The sequence below is a fragment of the Sorex fumeus genome, unplaced genomic scaffold (genome assembly GCF_029834395.1).
Source record: "Sorex fumeus unplaced genomic scaffold, SorFum_2.1 ptg000039l, whole genome shotgun sequence".
Taxonomy (NCBI): Eukaryota; Metazoa; Chordata; class Mammalia; order Eulipotyphla; family Soricidae; genus Sorex; species Sorex fumeus.
The window spans coordinates 26,444,714-26,465,462 of NW_026606096.1; the positions used below are offsets into that span (position 1 = coordinate 26,444,714).

The 20,749-nt window shown below is 45.1% G+C and overlaps 1 protein-coding gene across 4 annotated transcripts in view; it reads left to right on the forward strand.

Annotated features, from left to right (window-relative positions):
- RNF175 (ring finger protein 175) overlaps nt 1–20,749 on the forward strand; it is a 40,805-nt gene that overhangs the window by 4,081 nt on the left and 15,975 nt on the right. For 2 of the 4 annotated variants that reach the window (XM_056119155.1, XM_056119156.1), the window contains exons 2-5: nt 2,274–2,311; nt 5,052–5,193; nt 18,033–18,187; nt 19,502–19,609. In XM_056119155.1, the coding sequence (XP_055975130.1) occupies nt 2,274–2,311; nt 5,052–5,193; nt 18,033–18,187; nt 19,502–19,609 (443 nt within the window). The remainder of the gene's footprint in view (nt 1–2,273; nt 2,312–5,051; nt 5,194–18,032; nt 18,188–19,501; nt 19,610–20,749) is intronic. The other 2 variants (XM_056119157.1, XM_056119158.1) reach the window with 1 other exon arrangement.

Here is a 20,749-nt window from a genome sequence, read left to right on the forward strand (position 1 = left end):
TGTGTCACTGTGTGAAATCACATCTCCTTACTGTTTTGAATTGCATTTCCCTAATCATAAGTGATGACAAGCACTTTCTCATATGCCTATTGACCATCTGTATGTCTTTCTTGGGGAAGTGGCTGTCTTTCCTCCCTGTTTTTGTATGGAGGTGTTGAGGATTTTTTTTTGTCATTGAGCTTTGTGAGTAAATAAAGTCCCTCTTTTCTATCGTTGTTCTTGTGCCTTTTCAAGGACAACACCTTTGTACCCCAGCGAAGGGAAGGAAATGAAACAGTTGTGCACTTGTATGCATGTAAGCATAGAGTTGTTACCCAAACCTGATGTTTCTCCAGATTGTACAAAAAATAAAATCACATACTTTATGTAAGAAAAAAAGTATGCACAAAAAATAGTCATATACATGTAAAGTCATATACCTTATGTATAGTATGTATAAGAACACATTCTATAATGTCAATTAACTTATAACAGCCAGCTTTGAGTGTTGGCTAATAGATTTTTTGCCTCATTTTCATACCATGAACTGTTCCTTGTACATATATTGTCACTGTCCTTTCGTTGTTCATCGATTTTCTCGAGCGGGCCCAGTAACGTAACGTCTCCATTGGAGACAATGTTGTTACTGTGTCTGGCATATCGAATACGTCACGGGGAGCTTGCCAGGCTCTGCCATGCGGGCGAGATACTCTCGGTAGCTTGCCAGGCTCTCCGAGAGGGGCAGAGGAATCGAACTCGGGTGGGCCATGTTGGCTGCGTGCAAGGCAAACGCCCTACCGCTGTGCTATCACGACTATTCAGAAATTTTATAAAACAGAGTGAGAAAATATTGGTGGGAATGTAAGCTGGTTCAGCCTCTATGAAAAAGAGTTTGAAACTATCTCAAAATACTAAAAGTGGATCTCTCATCTGATCCAGCAAGTCTACTCTTAGAATCAATTCAAAGAATATGAAAACACTAATTTAATAATAATTTTAGAAGCTACTACTTGTACATATTCACACCTAAATTCATCGCAGCACTGGTTACAGTAGCTGAAACTGTCTAACAACTATTAGTTGGAGCAAGAGAAAAGAAAGCACAATAAGATAGGGGGTCCAGATTTAAGCTCTGCCTTCCTCAATAAACAGCGATCAAAGTCTTGGGGTCAAGTTTGGGAAAGACTGGTGTTTATGTGTTTGCAAAGGTAGCCTCTACCCAGATTTCAGAGCCCCCGCCATAAAGTCAATCTTTGATGTCAACCATCTCCCAAAGGCAAGTTTGGGGGATGCTAGATTTTTGCTGCCCTTCATCTCTGCCTTCATTGTAGGGTTTAACTTTCCAAGGACTCCTTTTAACACAGCCGGGCTGGCAGTACGGCAGCTTATGTGCCTGAGGAGCGTACAGCTTGACCTTTCCTGTCACTGGCTGCAAGGTTACAAATGACCCAGCACTGTGGATGGACAGCGATCCAAGGGCAGGCACAGAGACCCTCTGTGGATCTGTCAAAAGCCTTTCGTGGACGGTCACTGGCTCTGTAGGGCCTAGGCCAAATTCTTGCCCTCCCTAGGCCAAGCTTTCCGGGCAATCGCAACAAGACTGATAATTCTCATTTCTGAATCCTGGGATCTGGAGGTGATAGTCGTTAGTATCGGTGGGGCAGGCCTGGGGGATGGGGCACACACCTGGCTGTGCTCATACTCACTGGCACCATTGGGGTGGGCCTGAGGAGGAGGCCACACTTGGCTGTACTCAGGAGCCGCTCCTGGCTTTGCACTCAGAAGTGACCCTGGCAGTACTCAGGGGAGCGTGTGTGTTTCTGGGGATTGAACCCCCTGTATGATGTCTCTGGCCCCTCAGTGCCATCATTTAACATGCCAGCAAAATAGAACCACACCATAGAATAGAATAGGCCAGATGCCAAGGCGGGCTAGTGCCTGTTGGGAGATTGCTCCCTGCAGCCCTGATGAATTGCTGAACAAGGCAAAAGAATTGAGCCTCATCTGGTCATGGGACCTAAGAGAGGACTTGTTCATAATTAATCATTGCATCACAATACGCAGATATATGTGCGTGTGTACTTAGGCGTGTGTGTGTGTGTGTGTGTGTGTGTGTGTGTGTGTGTGTCATTCCATAAGCAAGCATTTTATCAGGGGATTTATCCTAAATTCTTCCCATACTAGGGAAAATGTACCACTGTTTCTCCTGGTTTGGGTTTCCCAAATTAAGTACAAGTTAAGAAAACAAAAACATTTTGAGAAATTTGTTTTTTTTTTTTCTTTCTGTTTTTCAGATCTCTCACACAAAGTTTTCTGCAGCTGAAGAGTGGAAGTAAGTGATTCAGATTTTTTTTTTAATAGTTGTTAGACTGAAAACTCAAAACCACCATCTGATGTATCAGTTTCCCAGGACGGAGAAGGTGGGTCGACAAGGCTGAGGTCCTCAGAGACGACAGCCCAGTCACAGCCCTGTGCACCCCCACTGAGCTGGGGCCCCATCCCTCACAATCGCGTCGTCAGCATTTCTTTTAGGAATATGATGCATCTGGTTTCCATTACATGATATTTCCCTTGTGTTCTGGTACCTACTGTGGGGCCATTAGGTCCTTACAAGGAAATGAAATAAATATGCAAAGTTCCCCCATGAGCATCAGTTCTGATTGTTTTCCTAATCAGAAGAGGAAGCATTTATTACATTTGTATTACATTACCCATTACGAAATTCAAAGTTTCCCTTATTTTAGAAATGTCTTCAGTATATATCAAGAAATGGATGAATAGCATACAGCATGTTTCCTTTTACATCCGCGTTACAGTCTTCTTTGATGATAATTTCACTCTTCCAGCTCATGGCCTAAGTGGAAAATCTAATTACATAGACTATTAGGTCAGTATTTTGGATTTAGGGCTGCAAAAACTGTATGTAAGCTCCTGAGCATTTTTTATTTCTCTTGACTTGCATTTCTTCAGCAGAATCACTGTATTTCATAAGCTTCTAAAATCATTCTTATTTTCTAAGCTCAGCTTCTTCCACCACGGAAGCTATATAGGTTTCAGCTTCTTGGTTTGACAAATGACTTTCACCAGGCTCTGCGGTGTCCTTTTGGCACATTGTCCAGCAGGGGGCGCTCCCGGGATTTGGATGGGCCTAAACTGAGCTGCCGGGGGTCCTTTTCAGCCTTCAAATGCTGCTGAAAAGTTGCATTCTTGAGTCCCAGAACATTACCTTTGCAGCTTCTTCTGACTTACAAACTAAATGCATGCCCTAACTAGTCAGAAGCAGAAATTTGGAGGAGTTTGTGACTGATGGCTCTGAGTGAGGGTGAGGATTGATTACATATTGGGGTTAGGGCCACACCCAGTGGCCCCTGTGGGGCTCCTCCCGGCTCAGGGCAGTGCTTGGGGATCCTGCTGTGTCAGGGATGGAACTCAGGGCACCCCTACACAAAGTCAGCGTCCAGCCTTCTAAGTTGTCTCCCCAGCCGTGATCATTACTTACAAGTCATTCACAGTGTTTGTCATTTCCAACCCTTTTCCTTTGTCTTGACTCTGGGTTCTTCTTGCTTGTTATTCACAATCTTGGCCTATTTTAAAATCACATCCGAGGCTACCTGGCCCCCCCCCCCTCCTGGAAACCTGCTCTTGTCTGGTAGAGCAGACGTTGCAGCGCACGCCTCGTGGGGAGACTCAATCACCGACGTTCATTTCCTCCTAACTGATGAGGTGAGAGAATCCAGTTGTCGTAGGTTCTTCTGAGGCCTCAATTCTTGGCCGCTTCCCCTCGTCCTTTCGTGGGCTTCCTCTGTGTCTAGAGCTGAGTTTCTGGTCAGAAAAATTAGGGGCCTGCCAATAGCCCCCATTTTACCCCTTTAAAGCTTCTAAGCTCTTAGGGCTGGAACGGTAGCACAGTGGGTAGGGCATTTGCCTTGTACACGGCCAACCCGGGTTCAATTCCCGGCATTCCATACGGTCCCCCAAGCACTGTCAGGAGTAATTCCTGAGTGCAGAGAGTGCAGAGCCAGGAGTAACCCCTGAGCATCTCTGGGTATGACCCAAAAAGAAAAAAATAAAAAGCACTTCTAGCTCCAAAGACTCGAAAGAAAAGACAAAGGGACAGAGAGAGAGAGAGAGAGAGAGAGAGACAGAGAGACAGAGAGAGACAGAGAGACAGAGAGAGAGAGACAGAGACAGAGACAGAGAGACAGAGAGAGCATTGAGGCTCTCGCCTCGCTCCCCAGCCCATCACCCCCAGGAGTGACACCTGAACGCAAAGCCAGAAATATCCCCTGAGCACTACTATTACATGTTGAACCAAAAACCAAAAAAATCAAATAAAAAAAACGAAGTCTTCTAGTTCCACATGTACTTCCTGAGGTCCTTTAGTCTATGAGTCTGTGGAGATTAAAAACTCAACCTTTATGGCAGTGACTGTGCCATGGGTCTGGGCCACCACTTGGATTCTGAACCTGTCCAGGATTCCCGCTGGCAGCAACTCAGGAGCCCGGTGCCAGGCTGCCTCTGCACATCCGCAGTGGAAGCCCGAACCTACATGATGAGGCTCTTCTCACACTGCACAGAACTAAGAGTCCAGCAGACGCAGAAGCCCTGGCCACCCTTTGAATGTTCACGCCTGTCACTGGTCATGCGGAGTTGTCTTCCTCCTTATAATAGAAACAATTCGTACAACTCACTCAAGGGTTTTCCTTAGTTCCATGAATGGGATCTCTGCCGGTGCCATCTTTAGGATATCCCATATCTGAGAGAGATCATTGTTGTGTCTGACGGGCTTCACTCAGCAGAACTTTCAGGTCGACCCACGTAGCAGCAAATTGCCGGATTCCATCTCCTCTCACAGCCCAGTAGTACTCCCTGGCGTGTATGTGCCACGGTCTCTTTGCCCAGCCTTCCACTCTCAGACACTTTGGGTTGTTTTCCGAACACGGCTGCTGTGAGCAGTTGCTGAAAGCATCGTGGCAGTGTTTCTGGTGCTTGTTTGTTTTGCTTCGTTGTGTTTATTCTCTGGACGCACGCTCTAGAGGACTTGCTCAGATGCCCTCATGTTCCGGTTCCAGCCCGCAGCAGGAGCAGATGGACACGACGCACCGCGGCCACGAGTCCATGCACGTGGAGATGATCCTGATCTTCCTCTGCGCCCTGGTCCTCGCGCAGGTGGTGCTGGTGCAGTGGAGACAAAGGCACTGCAGGTCCTACAACGTGAGTCACCGCTGGGTGGGTGGGCATGGGGCCCAGGCTGCGCTGGATGCTGCTTCTCTCACCAGGTCCCTCCTTCACTACCACTTTGTGGTTTTTTTTTTAACTTGGTATATGTATTTATTATAATTATCACAATCAGTTTAACATATATCCCCTCAAAGAGTTATAATTTTTATCATGTATTTAGAACTTCCAATGTCTACTTCTTCTACAATTTTATTTTTTTATTTTTATTTATTTTTTAAATTTTTATTAGTGAGACACCATGAGGTACAGTTGTAGACTTACAAATTTTTGTGCTTGGGTTTCAGTTATACAATGATCGAGTACCCATCCCACCACCAGTGCCCATTCTCCACCCCGACGAGTCCCAGTATCCCTCCCACCCCCCATCCCCCCATCCCACCCCCCCTCTGTAGCAGGGCATTCCCTTTGGTTCTCTCTCTCCTTTTGGGTGTTGTGGTTTGCAAAAGAGGCATTGAGTGACAAACATGCTTGGTCTATAGTCTACTTTCAGCATGCTTCTCCCATCCTGGGAGGATCCTTCCAACACCCTTTATTTGGTGCTCCCTTCTCTATCTGAGTTGCCTTTTGCCCTAGCATGTGCTTTACTACCACTTTGGAGTAAATGGTTTGCTTAGGTCTGTAGCCCTCAATTGGATGTCATTTTGCAGCCAGACACACTTGGGGACATTTCAAGGCATAGATACTGATGTCTAGTGTGCAATGGTGGAGGGATGGGTGTTCGATCATTGTGTGACTGAAACTCAAGCATGAGAGCTTTGTAACTGTAGCTCACAGTGATTCAATTTTTAAAAAAGAAAGAAAGAAAGTGCCCCATGGGACTCAGCACACCCCCCCACTGGGTCCCAGTGCTCTGTCACCTTTTTTGGCCTCCGAGGTAGCTTCAGCTGATGGAATCTGACCTTGTTGAAGAAGTAGCTTCTGTGTTAATCTCGAGGAGCCAAGCGGTGGGGTGGGGTGTCATTTTGTCATGGAGAATGCTGAGGGCCAGGGGCCCCTTGAAGCGATTGCTGCCGCTACATGGTCTCACTCTAATGACCTAGGGGACCCCCCCTACCTGCTGAGCGAGGTCACTGTTGACAGCTGGAGGCCTCTGCCAACCTGCTTCCCTTTGCCCTTCATACGCTGTGCTGCCATCACAACCCTCCAGAGCCGTTGATTTTACTGCTCAAACCGCCCACCCCACCCTCACCGGATTCCAAGTCGCTCCCTGCTGCTCCCTGGGGTCACTGCTCCTGCAGCAAATCCCCCAGTCACTCTACTGAACAGCGGCCCAAGGGCAGTGGCCCGAGGCAGCCCTTGGAAGTGAGTGTGAGGCTGTGTCAGAGCTTTCTTCGGGGAAGTCTGCAGGACATTGGCACCAGGCCAGGAGCTGGAAGAGGCCTTGTCTGTGGCCAGGGACTGAGTGGAGTCTCAGGGTGGCCCTTGGGTGCTCTGCAGGTGGCTCACAGACTCCACGGCCTTAAGAATGCTTCAGGGGTTGGAGAAATAGCACAGTGGGTAGGGCATTTGCCTTGCAAGCGGCCCACCCGGGTTCGATTCCCAGCATCCCATATGATCCCCTGAGTACAGAGCCAGGAGTAACCCCTCCTGTGCATTGCCAGGTGTGACCCAAAAAAAAAAGGAATACTTCAGATAGTTCCCACTCATATGCCAAACACAGTAACAACAAGTCTCAAGATGGAGATGTTACTGGGACCTCTCAAGCAAATCAATGAACAATGGGAGGACAGTGACAGTGACAGTGACAGTTGGCCCATCTGGGCATCGATGATGATCTCTGTCCCAAAGAGCAGGAGCTTGAGCCCTCCTCCCCATAGCCTCTGCTGACATTCTTTGGCTCGAGGTGAGACTAGTGGTTCGGCTAGGCCTTCCCACCCTGCTGCTCCCTCTGTGGGCTTCACCGCCTGAGCCAGGCACCAGCACACAGGGACCTCTAGGCATCCCGGGAACCCTAGGGATATCTGCGACCAGAGCTGGATGCGGGCCAGAGCATCCACTGCCGACTCCGTTGGTTTCTCGCTTCCTCTTGGCAATCTGCACGAACTGTCTCAGAAACCCCATGGACTTCCTGCCCCACTCCACTTCGTGTCCCGGGCTGGAATTTGATGGACAGGTTTCCACAGAGAGTCACCTAAACCGTCCTATCATCCAGCAAGAGCTTCACTGGAATTTTTTTCTCTTGGCATCTAAGATTATATGGGAACTACCAGAGTTCAGACTCATCTGTACACATTAGTTGGGGCTGCAGAAATAGTGGAGTGATAAGGCACTTGTTGACCCAGGTTTGATTCCCAGCACCCTAGATGGCTCCCCAAACACCTTCTGGGGTGATCGGAGACATCCCGGAGCACAGAGCAAAGAATAAGCCTTGAGCTGTTTTGGGTGTGACCCCCTGCCTCTCCTCCCAGACAGAAAATTTAGAAAATTGCTTTCTATAGGAGAGTCATATAGAAAATTTTATTTCTATTATTTAGTGTTATAAACTCTAACAGTAGTAACATCACATATCTATAATGTTAATTATAATCACGAGAGCAAGTTACGATTAAAATTACAATACTAATACTAACCCTAACCATAATGTTTGTAAAGTAAAGTAAAGTAAAGGCCCTCCCGTTGATCGTCGATTTGCTCGAGCGGGCCCAGTAACGTCTCCATTGGAGACTTTGTTGTTACTGTGTCTGGCATATCAAATACTCTCGGTAGCTTGCCGGGCTCTCCAAGAGGGGCGGAGGAATCGAACTCGGGTCGGCCATGTTGGCTGCGTGCAAGGCAGACGCCCTACCCGCTGTGCTATTGCTCCAGCCCATAATGTTTGTAGCTACATGTATTAATTCTGTTATTATAGTTGTCATAAGTGCTTTTTGCACATTATTTAAAATACTCTGGAGGTAATTATGTCTTCCCATTGTAAATATAGTTCAGAGGGATTAAATAACTTCATAAATAATACAGAGATTCTAGAATCCTTCCTCATTAGCCATTTTTTCTTATATCAAGGGTAAGGATAAACTCCAGCAGTAGAACAGAACCGTGGTTTCCTTAGCTGCAAATGGAAATACTGCAGCAGGAATTTATTGCCTAACATTGCCACAATTCAGAAATGTCTCCTTGTCTGGAGTGAGACAGTACAGCAGGCAGGGCACTTGCCTGGCATGTGGCTGACCTGGTTTCAATCCACGACATTCCACATGGTCTCCTGAGCACCACCAGGAGTGATTCCTGAGTGCAGAGTGAGTAGTTGGTTCAGGATATACTCAAGAGATAGTGCAGGGGCTGGAGAGATAGCACAGTGGGTAGGGTGTTTGCCTTGCATGCGGCCGACCCGGGTTCGATTCCCAGCATCCCATATGGTCCCCTGACCACCACCAGGAGTGACTCCTGAGTGCAGAACCAGGAGTAACCCCTGTGCATCGCCAGGTGTGACCCAAAAAGCAAAAAAAAAAAGGAGCGCTTATATATAATATTCATGCAATGTAATTGTACAGATTCTTATGTAATAAAATAAAGTAAGTATAAAATAAAAATGTATGATTACATAGAACAACAAGGATTATGAAACTCAACACTCTGGTTCTCCTCTTATGCTCACTACCTCTAATATCTTGTACATACACAGTCTGGGTTTGATCCCCGTCACTGCAAAAATTACCAAATATACAGACAAAAATAACAAAACCCCACTCACTTCCTGGACAAAGAAGCTCCTTTCATGCTCTCTTCTGTAATGATCATTCCTTATCTGGCAGGAATATCGCATTTCTATAGAATACATTCACAGTACGATTAAGTAGAAATTATCCCAAATCGGGAAGTAGAAATTATCGGGCTGGAGCGATAGCACAGCGGGTAGGGCGTTCGCCTTACAAGCGGCCAACATGGCCGACCTGAGTTCGATTCCTCCGCCCCTCTCGGAGAGCCCGGCAAGCTACCGAGAGTATTGGATATGCCAGACACAGTAACAACAAAGTCTCCAATGGAGACGTTACTGGGCCCGCTTGAGCAAATCGATGATCAACGGGAGGGCCTTTACCTTTACCTTTTAATTTCTGTCAAAAGCAGTTCCCTAATGAACGACTCCTTTCCTTAATGCTTTCCCAGAGCAAATGTGACTATTCAGTCATTAATCTACAACTCAGTTGACGAAGCCAGGTGAGATAGGGAAAGAAAGACGAGCTGGGGGTTTAGACGGCTCTGCCTGGGACCAAGAGATGTTTCAGCAGTGTGAGCTGAATTCACACATATGGCGTGTGGAAGATTCGATTCAATCCCTGCCACTGTCTGGTCCTCTGAGCACTGCTAGGGGCAAACCCGAGCATAGAGCAGCAGGTCCTCGAGCACCGCCCACTAAAGCGCTGAAATAAAAAACAAATTCAGTGAACCAGAGCGAGCCTTCACTTCCTGATCTTTCAATGAATGACACTTTCAAAGTAAGGACTTCCAGTTTCTGGCCCACTAAACAGCTTCAAAGACCTCCACCCCTATCTTACAATTTTAAAAAAGCCAAACTAAATATCAGTAACGTTCTTTGGCCCTGTCAGAGAACTGAAGTTGATGGACAAATTGCTACCCCAGTCTGGAAAGTCAAAAGAATGACAGGGAGATCTGTAACTGGGACAGAGGCTGGCAAAGGTGGAAATGGGGAGAAACATTCAACGTTAATCAATTTCGGAGTTTACACTCCACAAGAGAAGAAACCTGGGGGCTAGAGCAATAGCACAGCAGGGTAGGGTGTTTGCCTTCCATGTGGAGGACCTCAGTTCTATCCGGGCATCCCATAGGGTCCCCCAAGCACCGCCAGGAGTAATTCCTGAGTGCAGAGCCAGGAGTAACCCCTGTGCATTGCTGGGTGTGACCCAAAAAGAAAAGAGAGAGAAAAAAAGAGAGAGAGAGAGAATAAAATGGTGTTGTGAAGGTACCAAACAATTTCACTAGACTTGGGGACCACTGCTTGTGTGAGGGTCTGGAAGAGCCAGGCAGGAGGCAGCAGAGAACTGGGGGCTCTCGGGGGTCCACTGGCTCCCGACTTTCACACCTCTGGACCCATGAGAGTAGGAGAAATATTTCGGGAACAGCCAAGACAGAAATGAAAAAAACATGATTTATAAAGAATATTTATTTTATTGGGGGGAGCGGGGCTGGAGAAAGAGCCCAAAGACTGAGCCACCTCATTCTCCAGGCTGTCAGCTGAAAGCTGATGTCCTCGCGGAACTGTTTCCAGTGGGGGAGCAGGCTATGCTGATCCTGCAATATCTGATCTCCAGTAAGTGGATGGAGCTGGTTAGAGTCAGGCAACTTACCTGGAAGCGTAGCAAGGAATGGAAGCTGGAGAAACAGGAAGCCCGTACACAACAATACTTGTGATCAGCTGTGTACACTGAAGATGTTAATACTTCTACTACTACTACTACCACCACTACTATTGCTACTACTACTATTTGTGTGTGTGTGTGTGTGTGTATTTTGCACACTAGTGTGATGCTCAGGAGTTACTCCTGACTGCACTCAGGAACTACTCCTGGTGGTGCTCAGGGGACCATATGGGATGCTGGGGATCAAACCTGGGTCAGTCAACTGTGGGCAAGGCAAGTGCTCTCCCTGCTGTACTATCATTCCAGAGAGAGCAGGAGGGAGAGAGAGGGAGAGGGGAGAGGGAGAGAGAGAGAGAGAGAGAGAGAGAGAGAGAGAGAGAGAAAGAGGGAGAGAGAGCTCCTAGTAAGGATGAAACCCAGTGGCTTTGCATGTTCACGTCCTCAGTTTTCATCTCTGGAAGGGAAGGAGAGAAGAGAGGGGAGTATAAGAAAGAAGAGGTGAATATATACATATAAATAAATATACATCAGCAGCTTCTATTAGTGCCAAAAGTTACAAACAATCCTCGAGAGTGACCAGAGAGAGTGCAGGGTTATTCAAGCACTTGCTTTAAATGCCTCTGACCTGAGTTCCAGCCCAGGCACCACCCGGAGTGACCCCTACGCAGAGAGCCAGGAGTCTGCCCTGAGTACAGTCAGATGTGGCCTCACCCACCTCCCTTTAATGTAAAAGTAAATAAATGATTTTCAAAAGAAAAAGAAAGTATTCAAAAAAGGGTATTTTGTAATCTTGTGTTAGAGATACTACTAAATACCTGGATGTTTCTATTTTATTTTTTGAAGTATTAGGGTTTTAATGTTTATATATATATATATATATATATATATATATATATATATATATAGGCTGGAGCGATAGCACAGCGGTAGGGCGTTTGCCTTGCATGCAGCCAACTTGCCGACCCGAGTTCGATTCCTCCGCCCCTCTCGGAGAGCCCGGCAAGCTACCGAGAGTATCTCGCCCGTACGGAAGAGCCTGGCAAGCTACCTGTGATGTATTCGATATGCCAAACACAGTAACAACAAAGTCTCCAATGGAGGCGTTACTGGGCCCGCTCGAGCAAATCGATGAACAATGGGAGGACCGTGACCGTGATATAGATATAAGAATAGTTTATATAAAATAGTTTATATGTAATAATATGTTATAATATTCTATATAGAGAGAATAGTTTTTATATATAGATATATAAGAATGGGCTGGAGTAGGGCGTTTGCCTTGCATGCAGCCAACTTGCCGACCCGAGTTCGATTCCTCCGCCCCTCTCGGAGAGCCCGGCAAGCTACCGAGAGTATCTCACCCGCATGGCAGAGCCTGGCAAGCTACCCATGACGTATTCGATATGCCAAACACAGTAACAACAAAGTCTCCAATGGAGAAGTTACTGGGCCTGCTCGAGCAAATCAATGAACAACGGGAGGACAGTGACAGATATAAAAATAGTTTATATATACTCATATATATACAAGAATCATTTATCAATATACTCCAAAATTGACCATAGTCTGCTAGTTACCTAAACATAGCTGGAAATGACTTTTAAAGTGCAGAAAATAGGACTGGTGATAGTACAGCGAGTAAGGTGTATGCCTTGCGTGCTGTTGACCTTGGTTCAATTCTGGCACCACATATGGTTTCCTGGACTTTTCCAGGAGTGATCCTTGAGTGTAGAGACAGGAGTAGTCCTTGAGTATTTCAAAGGTGGCCCCCAAATCAAAAAATTTTAAAAGGTGCAAACATACCTAGATGTTTTTAAACAATGACTTTTTTTTAAATAAACAAATCACAACATAAACCAAGCAATAAATACTTCAATTTTTCTCTTTCTTGTTGATAGTATTGATATGGTGTAGACAGATGAAATCTCAAAGTTAAATGGTTTCTACATGTCTTTTTTGTAGCTGTTTGTTTGTTTGGGGGCCACACCTGGTTTTGCTTGAGAACTTGACGACTGGCTCTGCACTCAGGAATCACTCCTGGCAGTGCTGGGGGGCCAGATGGAATTCCAGGGATTGAACCAGGCTGGCCATACTCCAGGGGAGGCAAGCCACCTCTCTGTAGTATCTCTCCAGCACCTGGAATGTCTTTAAATGGCATTTCATTAAACTTGAAATTTTTCTTAACCTTTTTTTATGCCTTATTTTTCATGTCCACAAGAACTAGGGTTGGGTATCCCAAAGAATCCTCATCTTCCCTCAAGTCAGTAGGAAACCTGATGACTGGTCTTCATCATCATCAACCTAAGGACTTCCCTTAAGTCAGTAGAAGACAAAGAATCTGGGCTCAGACAACTCATAGGCAAATAATGTCCTGCAGATTGAACATTGCTCCTTTTATTTTTGTATGTTTTTATTTATTTATTTATTTGCTTTTTGGGTCCCACCTGGCAATACACAGGGGTTACTCCTGGCTCTGCACTCAGGAGTTACTCCTGGTGGTGCTCAGGGGACCATATGGGATGCTGGGAATCAAACCCAGGTCAGCCGCGTGCAAGGCAAATGCCCTACCCGCTGTGCTATCTCTCCAGCCCTACATTGCTCCTTTTAAATCGAACTTCCTGCCTACTAGTAGTGATGTAACACTAGAACCTATTACACACCAACAAAGAAGTGTATCACTCAGATCTTTTTTAAATTAGGCAAAATACAAATGTTCACATTACGACACACACAACATTGCAGAGCCTCCTGTAGGATTTAAGTAGGCAAGAGCAACAATCTGAATAGACTGAAGCTCGAAATAGGAGCATGGCCCCAAAGAATTCCTGAGTCCATAGTCTACTTATTCCACTTTGGTTCACAATTTCCTTCACTGCTTTTAAAAGCAGCACACTTCCTGGAGTTATTTATTTACAGATAATATTCAGCTTACCTCTCACCATCTTTCTGCTCTTCCTCAAACACTACCAACCCCGACAACTCCCCAGATAGTTTGGGATTTTCAGCCCAGAGCTCTCTCTCTCTCTCTCTCTCTCTCTCTCTCTCTCTCTCTCTCTCTCTCTCTCTCTCCCCCTCCCTCCCTCTCTCTGTCTCCCCTCATTTCTTTCATATTTATGACCCGTTCATTTTATACAAATAAAAAGGTGTCTCGTTTTGTCTTGCTTCGCAATTCCTTGCCATTTCCTTGTGTGTGGCTGCAAGAAAAAGACATGGTACCTTTGGGCAGTATCCGGACTCATCAGGAAATTCCTCCTGCCCTCCTGTGGGGGTGGGGAGAAGGTGGGTGATGGGATCCAGATGTAGGGCTGCCGCGTGCCAGCAATGCAGATGTGTTACCGAGGCGCATGCCCAGATGGTGACCCCTCCGGGCATTAATTAATATGTCCCAGCTGCGGCTTCCCCGTGCATGCATGCATGCACCTTGATTTCCCTTGCTTCTGGTGTTTATTTATGAGGAACAACATTCCTAGTTTTCTTAGTAGCAGTTACTACTAAAAATGAGAACTTTTTACGACTCTGAAAACTGCTGGAGTATCTTTGAAATTGCAGTGAAATGAAATCCTCATCCCCAAACGGACTTCTCATGCAACTGTTGAATTCCTAATGCAAATTTCTTACCTTTCTCCTTACATATCAATAAAATAGGGTGTTGGGTAAACAAGTTGAAGATAGCTAAGAAATTAAATAGCTGCATGCATAATGCACTATAGTTTTCGATAGTTTTCTTTTATTTCTGAATTACATGGCCTATTTTTAAAAGGTAGCATGTTTATTCATTTGACCACTGTTCTTCACTATTACTTACAGATTCTTGCACCCAGGGAGAATAATTTGGGATCTTCTAGAAATGGATGGTAGATTCACAGGGAGAAAACTTGTTTTATAAAAATTTAACCCAATCATTCCTTCCAATGATCATAGATTGTAAATCTGCACAATTGATGAAATTAAATAGTCTTAAATATTCTGTCTTATTATCAGAAGTATAAAATGAAGAAGCATGGTAGTTTGAACTGAATTCAAATCAATTGACTCTTCGAGTTTTATTTTTATTTTTTAAATTTTTACTTATTTAATCTTTTAATTGAATCACTGTGAGATACAGTTACAAAGCTTTCATGTTTGCGTTTTAGTCATACAATGATCAAACACTCATCCCTTCCCACATGCTGGGCCACGTAAAAACAAAACTACATAAAAACAACTACATAAAATTGTAGCACTGTAGCACTGTCTTCCCGTTGTTCATCGATTTGCTCAAGTGGGCCCAGTAACGTCTCCATTGTGAGACTTGTTGTTACTGTGTTTGGCATATTAAATGCGTCACGGGGAGCTTTCCAGGCTTTGCTGCATGGGAAAAATACTCTCGGTAGCTTGCTGGGCTTTCCGAGAGGGGCAGAGGAATCGAACCTGGCTCAGCTTGCAAAGCAAATGCCCTCTGCTGTGCTATATCACTCCAGCCATAAAATTCGGGTTTTATTTTTAAAGACTCAGCATATATAGGGAGAAATGTAGTGCTGAGTCAAATTCTTATTTGATTTTTCCTTTATTAAAAAATGCATAATGTCATCCTATTATGACATCTTATTATCTCATTCCTACTTTGGACAAACTGGCAGGCTACCGAATGTAGCCTGCCCACACGGCAGAGTCTGGCAAACTCCCTGTGGCGTACCCAATATGCCAAATACCAGTAACAATGATGGGTCTCATTCTCCTAAAGAGCCTTGAATATAACCTCAGGGCTAGGATGAAGGAGACGTTACTGGGGCCTGCTCGAGGCAATCGACGATTAACAGGATGATTTGTGATTGTGATTGTGCTTTTCTATCCGTGGTGGTGGGAAATGGGCACTGGTGGAGGGATGGGTATTTGATCATTGTATAATTGAAACCCAAGCACAAAAATTTGTAAGTCTACAACTGTACTTAATGGTGTCTCACTAATAAAAATTTTTTTAAAAAATGCTTTTCGGGGGTCTGAGGTGGGGTCTTTTTGTTGTTGCTTTGGGGCCACTTCTTCCTCTGTGCATAGACACCTCTGCTGGCGGGGCTCAGAGGACCATAAGGGGTGCCAGTGATTGAATGAGGGGCAACGGGATGCCAAACAAATGCCTTGACACCTCTACTATCTTTCTAGCTTGAGATGATCCAATTTCTTAAAGTTAAAAGATGAAAAACAAAAATAATAGGTGATCAGATTTTAAAAGGTAAGTTTCTTGTCCATTTCCTTCTTTAATTTCTGAAGAAATTGACTAAAGATCTAAACCTATCATTTATCATAAACAATGACCCATACTCAGGGTCAAATTACAAAGATGCTAGTGCCAGAGAGAGAGTAGAGTGGGTAATGCACTTGCTTCGTACACAGCTACTCTCAGTTGAATCCTGGCACCACATATGGTCCCTCAAGCTTCACCAGGAGTGATTCCTAGGCAGAGAGCCAGGAGTAAGCCCTGAGCCTGCCCAGTGTGTCCCTCTAAAAAAGAATGAACCCAGATCTTTCTAAAAGATCCAAAATCATTCCCCTTAGTTGCCTCCTTTTTTTTTATCACATGGTGAAGGAAAGAAAACAAATAATTGGATGTGATAGCACAGCGGTATGGCATTTGCCTGGTGCGCAGCCGGCAGAACTGGGTTTGATTCCTTTGTCCCTAATGGAGAGCCCGGCAAGCTACTGAGTGTATCTCACCTGCAGGCAAAACCTGGCAAGCTACTCGTGATGTATTCAATATGCCAAACACAGTAACAACAAATCTCACGATGGAGACGTTACTGGGCCCGCTCGAGCAAATTGATGAGCAACAGGAGGACCATGATTGTGATACTTTTTAATGCAGATGATATATCTTTGCATATCACTGGAAGATGTTGTGAACTGACCATGAATCTCCTTCCCACTAAACCAGCCTGGTTCAAACCCTCCTTGGCAAAGTATTGCCACAGACTCTATGAAACTCACTGGAAGCGCCCCCCCCCCCCCCACCTGCCTCCAGGATGGTCTGGACAATCCCTAGCACCGCCTGGCTCTCAAGCATAGTGTTCTTGGACATTCTCATTGGCAGTTTGACAGATTGGCAGATAATTGCCAAAAGAGGGTCCTGGGAAACTTGAGCATTGTTTGGATCCCCCAATAATTTAATTTAATTTTAAAAGTATATATATTCTAAAAGTCCCCTCGCCTGTAATGTTGAGCAAATAGCCCATAGGCAGCCTGAGTAGGATAAAACCTAAAGGACCCAGAGTTGCTGCTATTGTGGAAAATGACTGGGGGCCTGGGCGGTAGTACAGCTGGTAAGGTGCTTGCCTTACATGCGGCCAACCTTGGATTGGTTCTTGGCATCCTACTTGGTTCCTCCATCTCCTCCAGGAGTCATCTCTGACGGCAGAACCCAGAGTAAATCCTGAGCACTGCTGAGTGTGACCCAGAAAAACAACAAAATAGAAAATTATCTACTTCCCTTGGGCTGGAGCGATAGCACAGTGGGTAAGGCGTTTGCCTTGCAAGCGGCCAATATGGCTGAAACGAGTTCAATTCCCCTGCCCCTCTCAGAGAGCCCAGCAAGCTACTGAGAGTATCTCGCCCGCATGGCAAAGCCTGGCAAGCTACCCGTGAAGTATTCTATATGCCAAACACAGTAACAACAAGTCTCACGATGGAGATGTTACTGGTGCCCACTGAAGCAAATCGATGAATAACGGGAAGACCGTGACTGTGACCGTGATCTACTTCCCACAATGTGGGACCCCAGTGTGGGAATCACCCCGTTCCCTGACACAGCCTATTTTCTCAGCCCAGCTCAGCTCCTGCCCTCTGGAATTGGAACCAGGTTCAGATCTGTGGGACAGGTCACTTAGGGTTTGCACACAAACAGACAGAAAACAGACTGCAGCACATAAGGGATGGGAAACTCAATAGGTAAATCCAAAATGAATGGTGGGCTGTGGAGCCAGGAGTCAGGGCAAGGGAGTCTCTGGGGTAGGGGCATGCAGCCTTCAAAGCATCCCAGGACCGCAGGCAGGAGAGAACCCAGGAGCTGCTTGGAAGCACAGACCCCATCCCTTCAGTGGCCTCTATGGTGCTGTACATTTGCACATGCTCCTGAGCTTGTCCTACCCGCCTGCTACTCTTGTTTCCGGAGTGCGTCCCATTTGATTGCATCCTCCCTCTGGACTGACCAGCAGAGCACTTGGTCATCTCCAAATTTACGACAGAAGTGAGGCCGCTCTCTCCATGCCTGAAGCCCTGGGGGGGTCAGAGAGAGAGAGTTCACCCGAAAATACCCAGAGGAAAGGAGCCTTGGGACAGAGGGTTCTTGGGATGATCTTGTCCTTCTGTTTTCCAGATCACTGAGCTCCACGCTTTTGCACAGAGATGCATTTTAGAATCTGGCAGTGAGCTGGTAGCCATCGGGGCATTGCAGACCTTTAGAGTCCTGCATAACCCCTGGAGCCTCTGAGAAATTTCCTCCCGGACTTGACTCTGTTGGTTTCCCGACAGCTGGTGACGCTGCTGCAGATGTGGGTTGTGCCTTTGTATTTCACCATCAAACTCTACTGGTGGCGGTTCCTGTCCATGTGGGGAATGTTCTCCGTTATCACCAGCTACATCCTCTTCAGAGCGACACGCAAGCCCCTCTCAGGGAGAACTCCGCGGTACGTCGCCTCTGCTGGCCCATGATCCCTTTCGTCTTCCATGTATCATGACAGTTCATTTCCATGGGTAGGCAGGAGGATGCTACGCTTCCTTTACCTTCAGAAACAGGGGTATTGGGAGTTTAGGGGCTCTGCACTCACCTTCATTCCTTACTGGTTATGCAACACACAGGGAAAAGTTATTACTCTATTAGCTAGTAAAGCCTGGGGATAGAGAAGTGAAAGTGTTGTGAGCATTCTGAGAGAGCACTATTTGCATGCTTGCTTTTAGCTTAGGACTTAATTTTATTCTGCTAGAAATTGTGTGCCACACATCTTGAAGCGGAACAAGTGCTAGAAGTTAGTATTTCAACTTGAAACTAGCTGATAAATATTAAGTCATGGACAACTTATTACTTTCAAAACAAATGAGGCAGGGGCCCGAGTGATAGTACAGCAGGGAGGGTATTTACCTTGTATGCGTTGACCCAGGTTTCGGTCTCCAACATTTCATATGGTCCCCCGAAGCACCACCAGGAGTAATTCCTAAATGCAGAGCAAGAAGTAGCCCCCAAAATAAATAAAATAAAGGGGAAAAAAAAGAAGTAGCCCCCAGCATCACCGGGTATGACCCAAAAGCCAAAAAACAAACAGACAAAGAAAATGAGGCCATAATATCCCAATGACTGTTTGAAAAATCACTGTCAATCTCTGAATGTTTATATAAATTTTCAGATCATTTCCAAATTACTTATAATCGCATCATGTGCTCATTAGCTTGCTCCTTCTTTTGTGAACTAGAGTTCCATTCTATCCAGACCAGTCTGATGGGATAAAGAGAAAATCTATAAAGTCTGAAACGGCAAAAAGATAAGGATGATTTTTTATGTCTATTAGAGAACAAGTTAAGCTCCTGTGAAATATTTTAAAGATGAACCATTTAAATATTTGGTTTTCACCCTCTAAAATGTGGAGATGAATAGCAACTTTTCTTTGAAATGAGAAGGTTGGAAGAGATCCAAGAGTTTCTAGACAGAACCAACGATTTGTGAAGGCCATTTTCACAAGAGGAACAACATACTTGGAGTACTTGTCATGTAATACACTGTTATGTCTGCAAATGTGTGCGCATGCATATGGAGTTCTTTATATTGTGCTTTAGACATTACATGAAAATTCTTTTTTCACTGACTTTAGCTCATAACATATATATTAGATTATATTCCATAATTAATAAAATTTAGAAGTTAAACTAACATAGCAAGATTTGAAAAAGATAAATGCTGTATTGTAATATATCACATTCTCTCTTTCTCCTCCTCCTTCACTCCGTAGACTGGTCTACAAATGGTTTCTCCTAATCTACAAACTCAGCTATGCCTTTGGCGTGATGGGTTACTTGGCCATCATGTTTACAATGTGTGGATTCAATTTAGTTTTTAAGTAAGTATCTGCAGTGAAGACAGTTGTATCTTCAAGCCCTTGCTTGTAATATTTATCAAGTTCTCTGTAGTGCAAAGCCATTTTTGATCCTATAACTTTCCACATAAATATTGTGTTTAGTAGTTATTATTGGTCTAGTCATTGGGAAAGGAAAGGAAACAAAACAAAACAAAACAAAATGCCCAAAGAGTATTCTCTAAGCATAAGTTTTATACCACACCATCTGCACATTTTTTGAAAAATCATCATTAACAACTGGCCTCCATATATTAGAGAATAATTCTTATTGAACTAGAAATTTCCCTCCCATATAATTCTGAAGTGTCATGGTCAGAGAGATAGTACAGCAGGTAGGGCACTTGCCTTGCATGCCATCATCCTTAATTTGATCGCTGGTGCCCTTGAGTACCGTTAAGAGTGATCCTTGAGGGTGCTGGAGTGATAGCACAGTAGGTAAGGCGTTTGCCTTGCACATAGCAGACTCGGATTCGATTCCCATCATCCCATGTGGTCCCCTGAGCACCGCCAGGAGTAATAGGAGTAATACCTGAGTGCAGAGCCAGGAGTAACCCCTGTGCATCCCCAGGTGTGACCCAAAAAGAAAAAAAAAGTGATCCTTGGGGCTGGAGCAATAGCACAGCGGGTAGGGCTTTTGCCTTGCATGCAACCAACCTAGGTTCGATTGCCAGCGTCCCATATGGTCCCCCGAGCATCACCAGGAGTAATTCCTGAGTGCATGAACAAGGAGTGACTCCTGTGCATCACCGGGTGTGACCCAAGAAGAAAAAAAAAGTGATTCTTGAGCTCAGTGCCAGGGATAACCCATAAACATTACTGGGTGTGGTCTGAAAAGCAAAACATAAAAAAAATTATGAAGTGCCATTTCTTTTCTTTTTTAAAAAAACTTATGATACAGATTTTATTTTTTATTGTATTGAATCACTGTGAAATAGAGCATTATAAAGCTATTCATGATTGGATTTCAGTCATACAATGTTCTAACACCATCCACCAGTATAATTTCCCAGCACCAACCAGTATCTCCAGTTTCCCTCCTACCCCTCATGTCACTCCGCATCCCTCCCTGCCTCTATGGTAGGCACCTCTCTTCTCTCTGTCTTTCGTCTCTGTCTCTATATC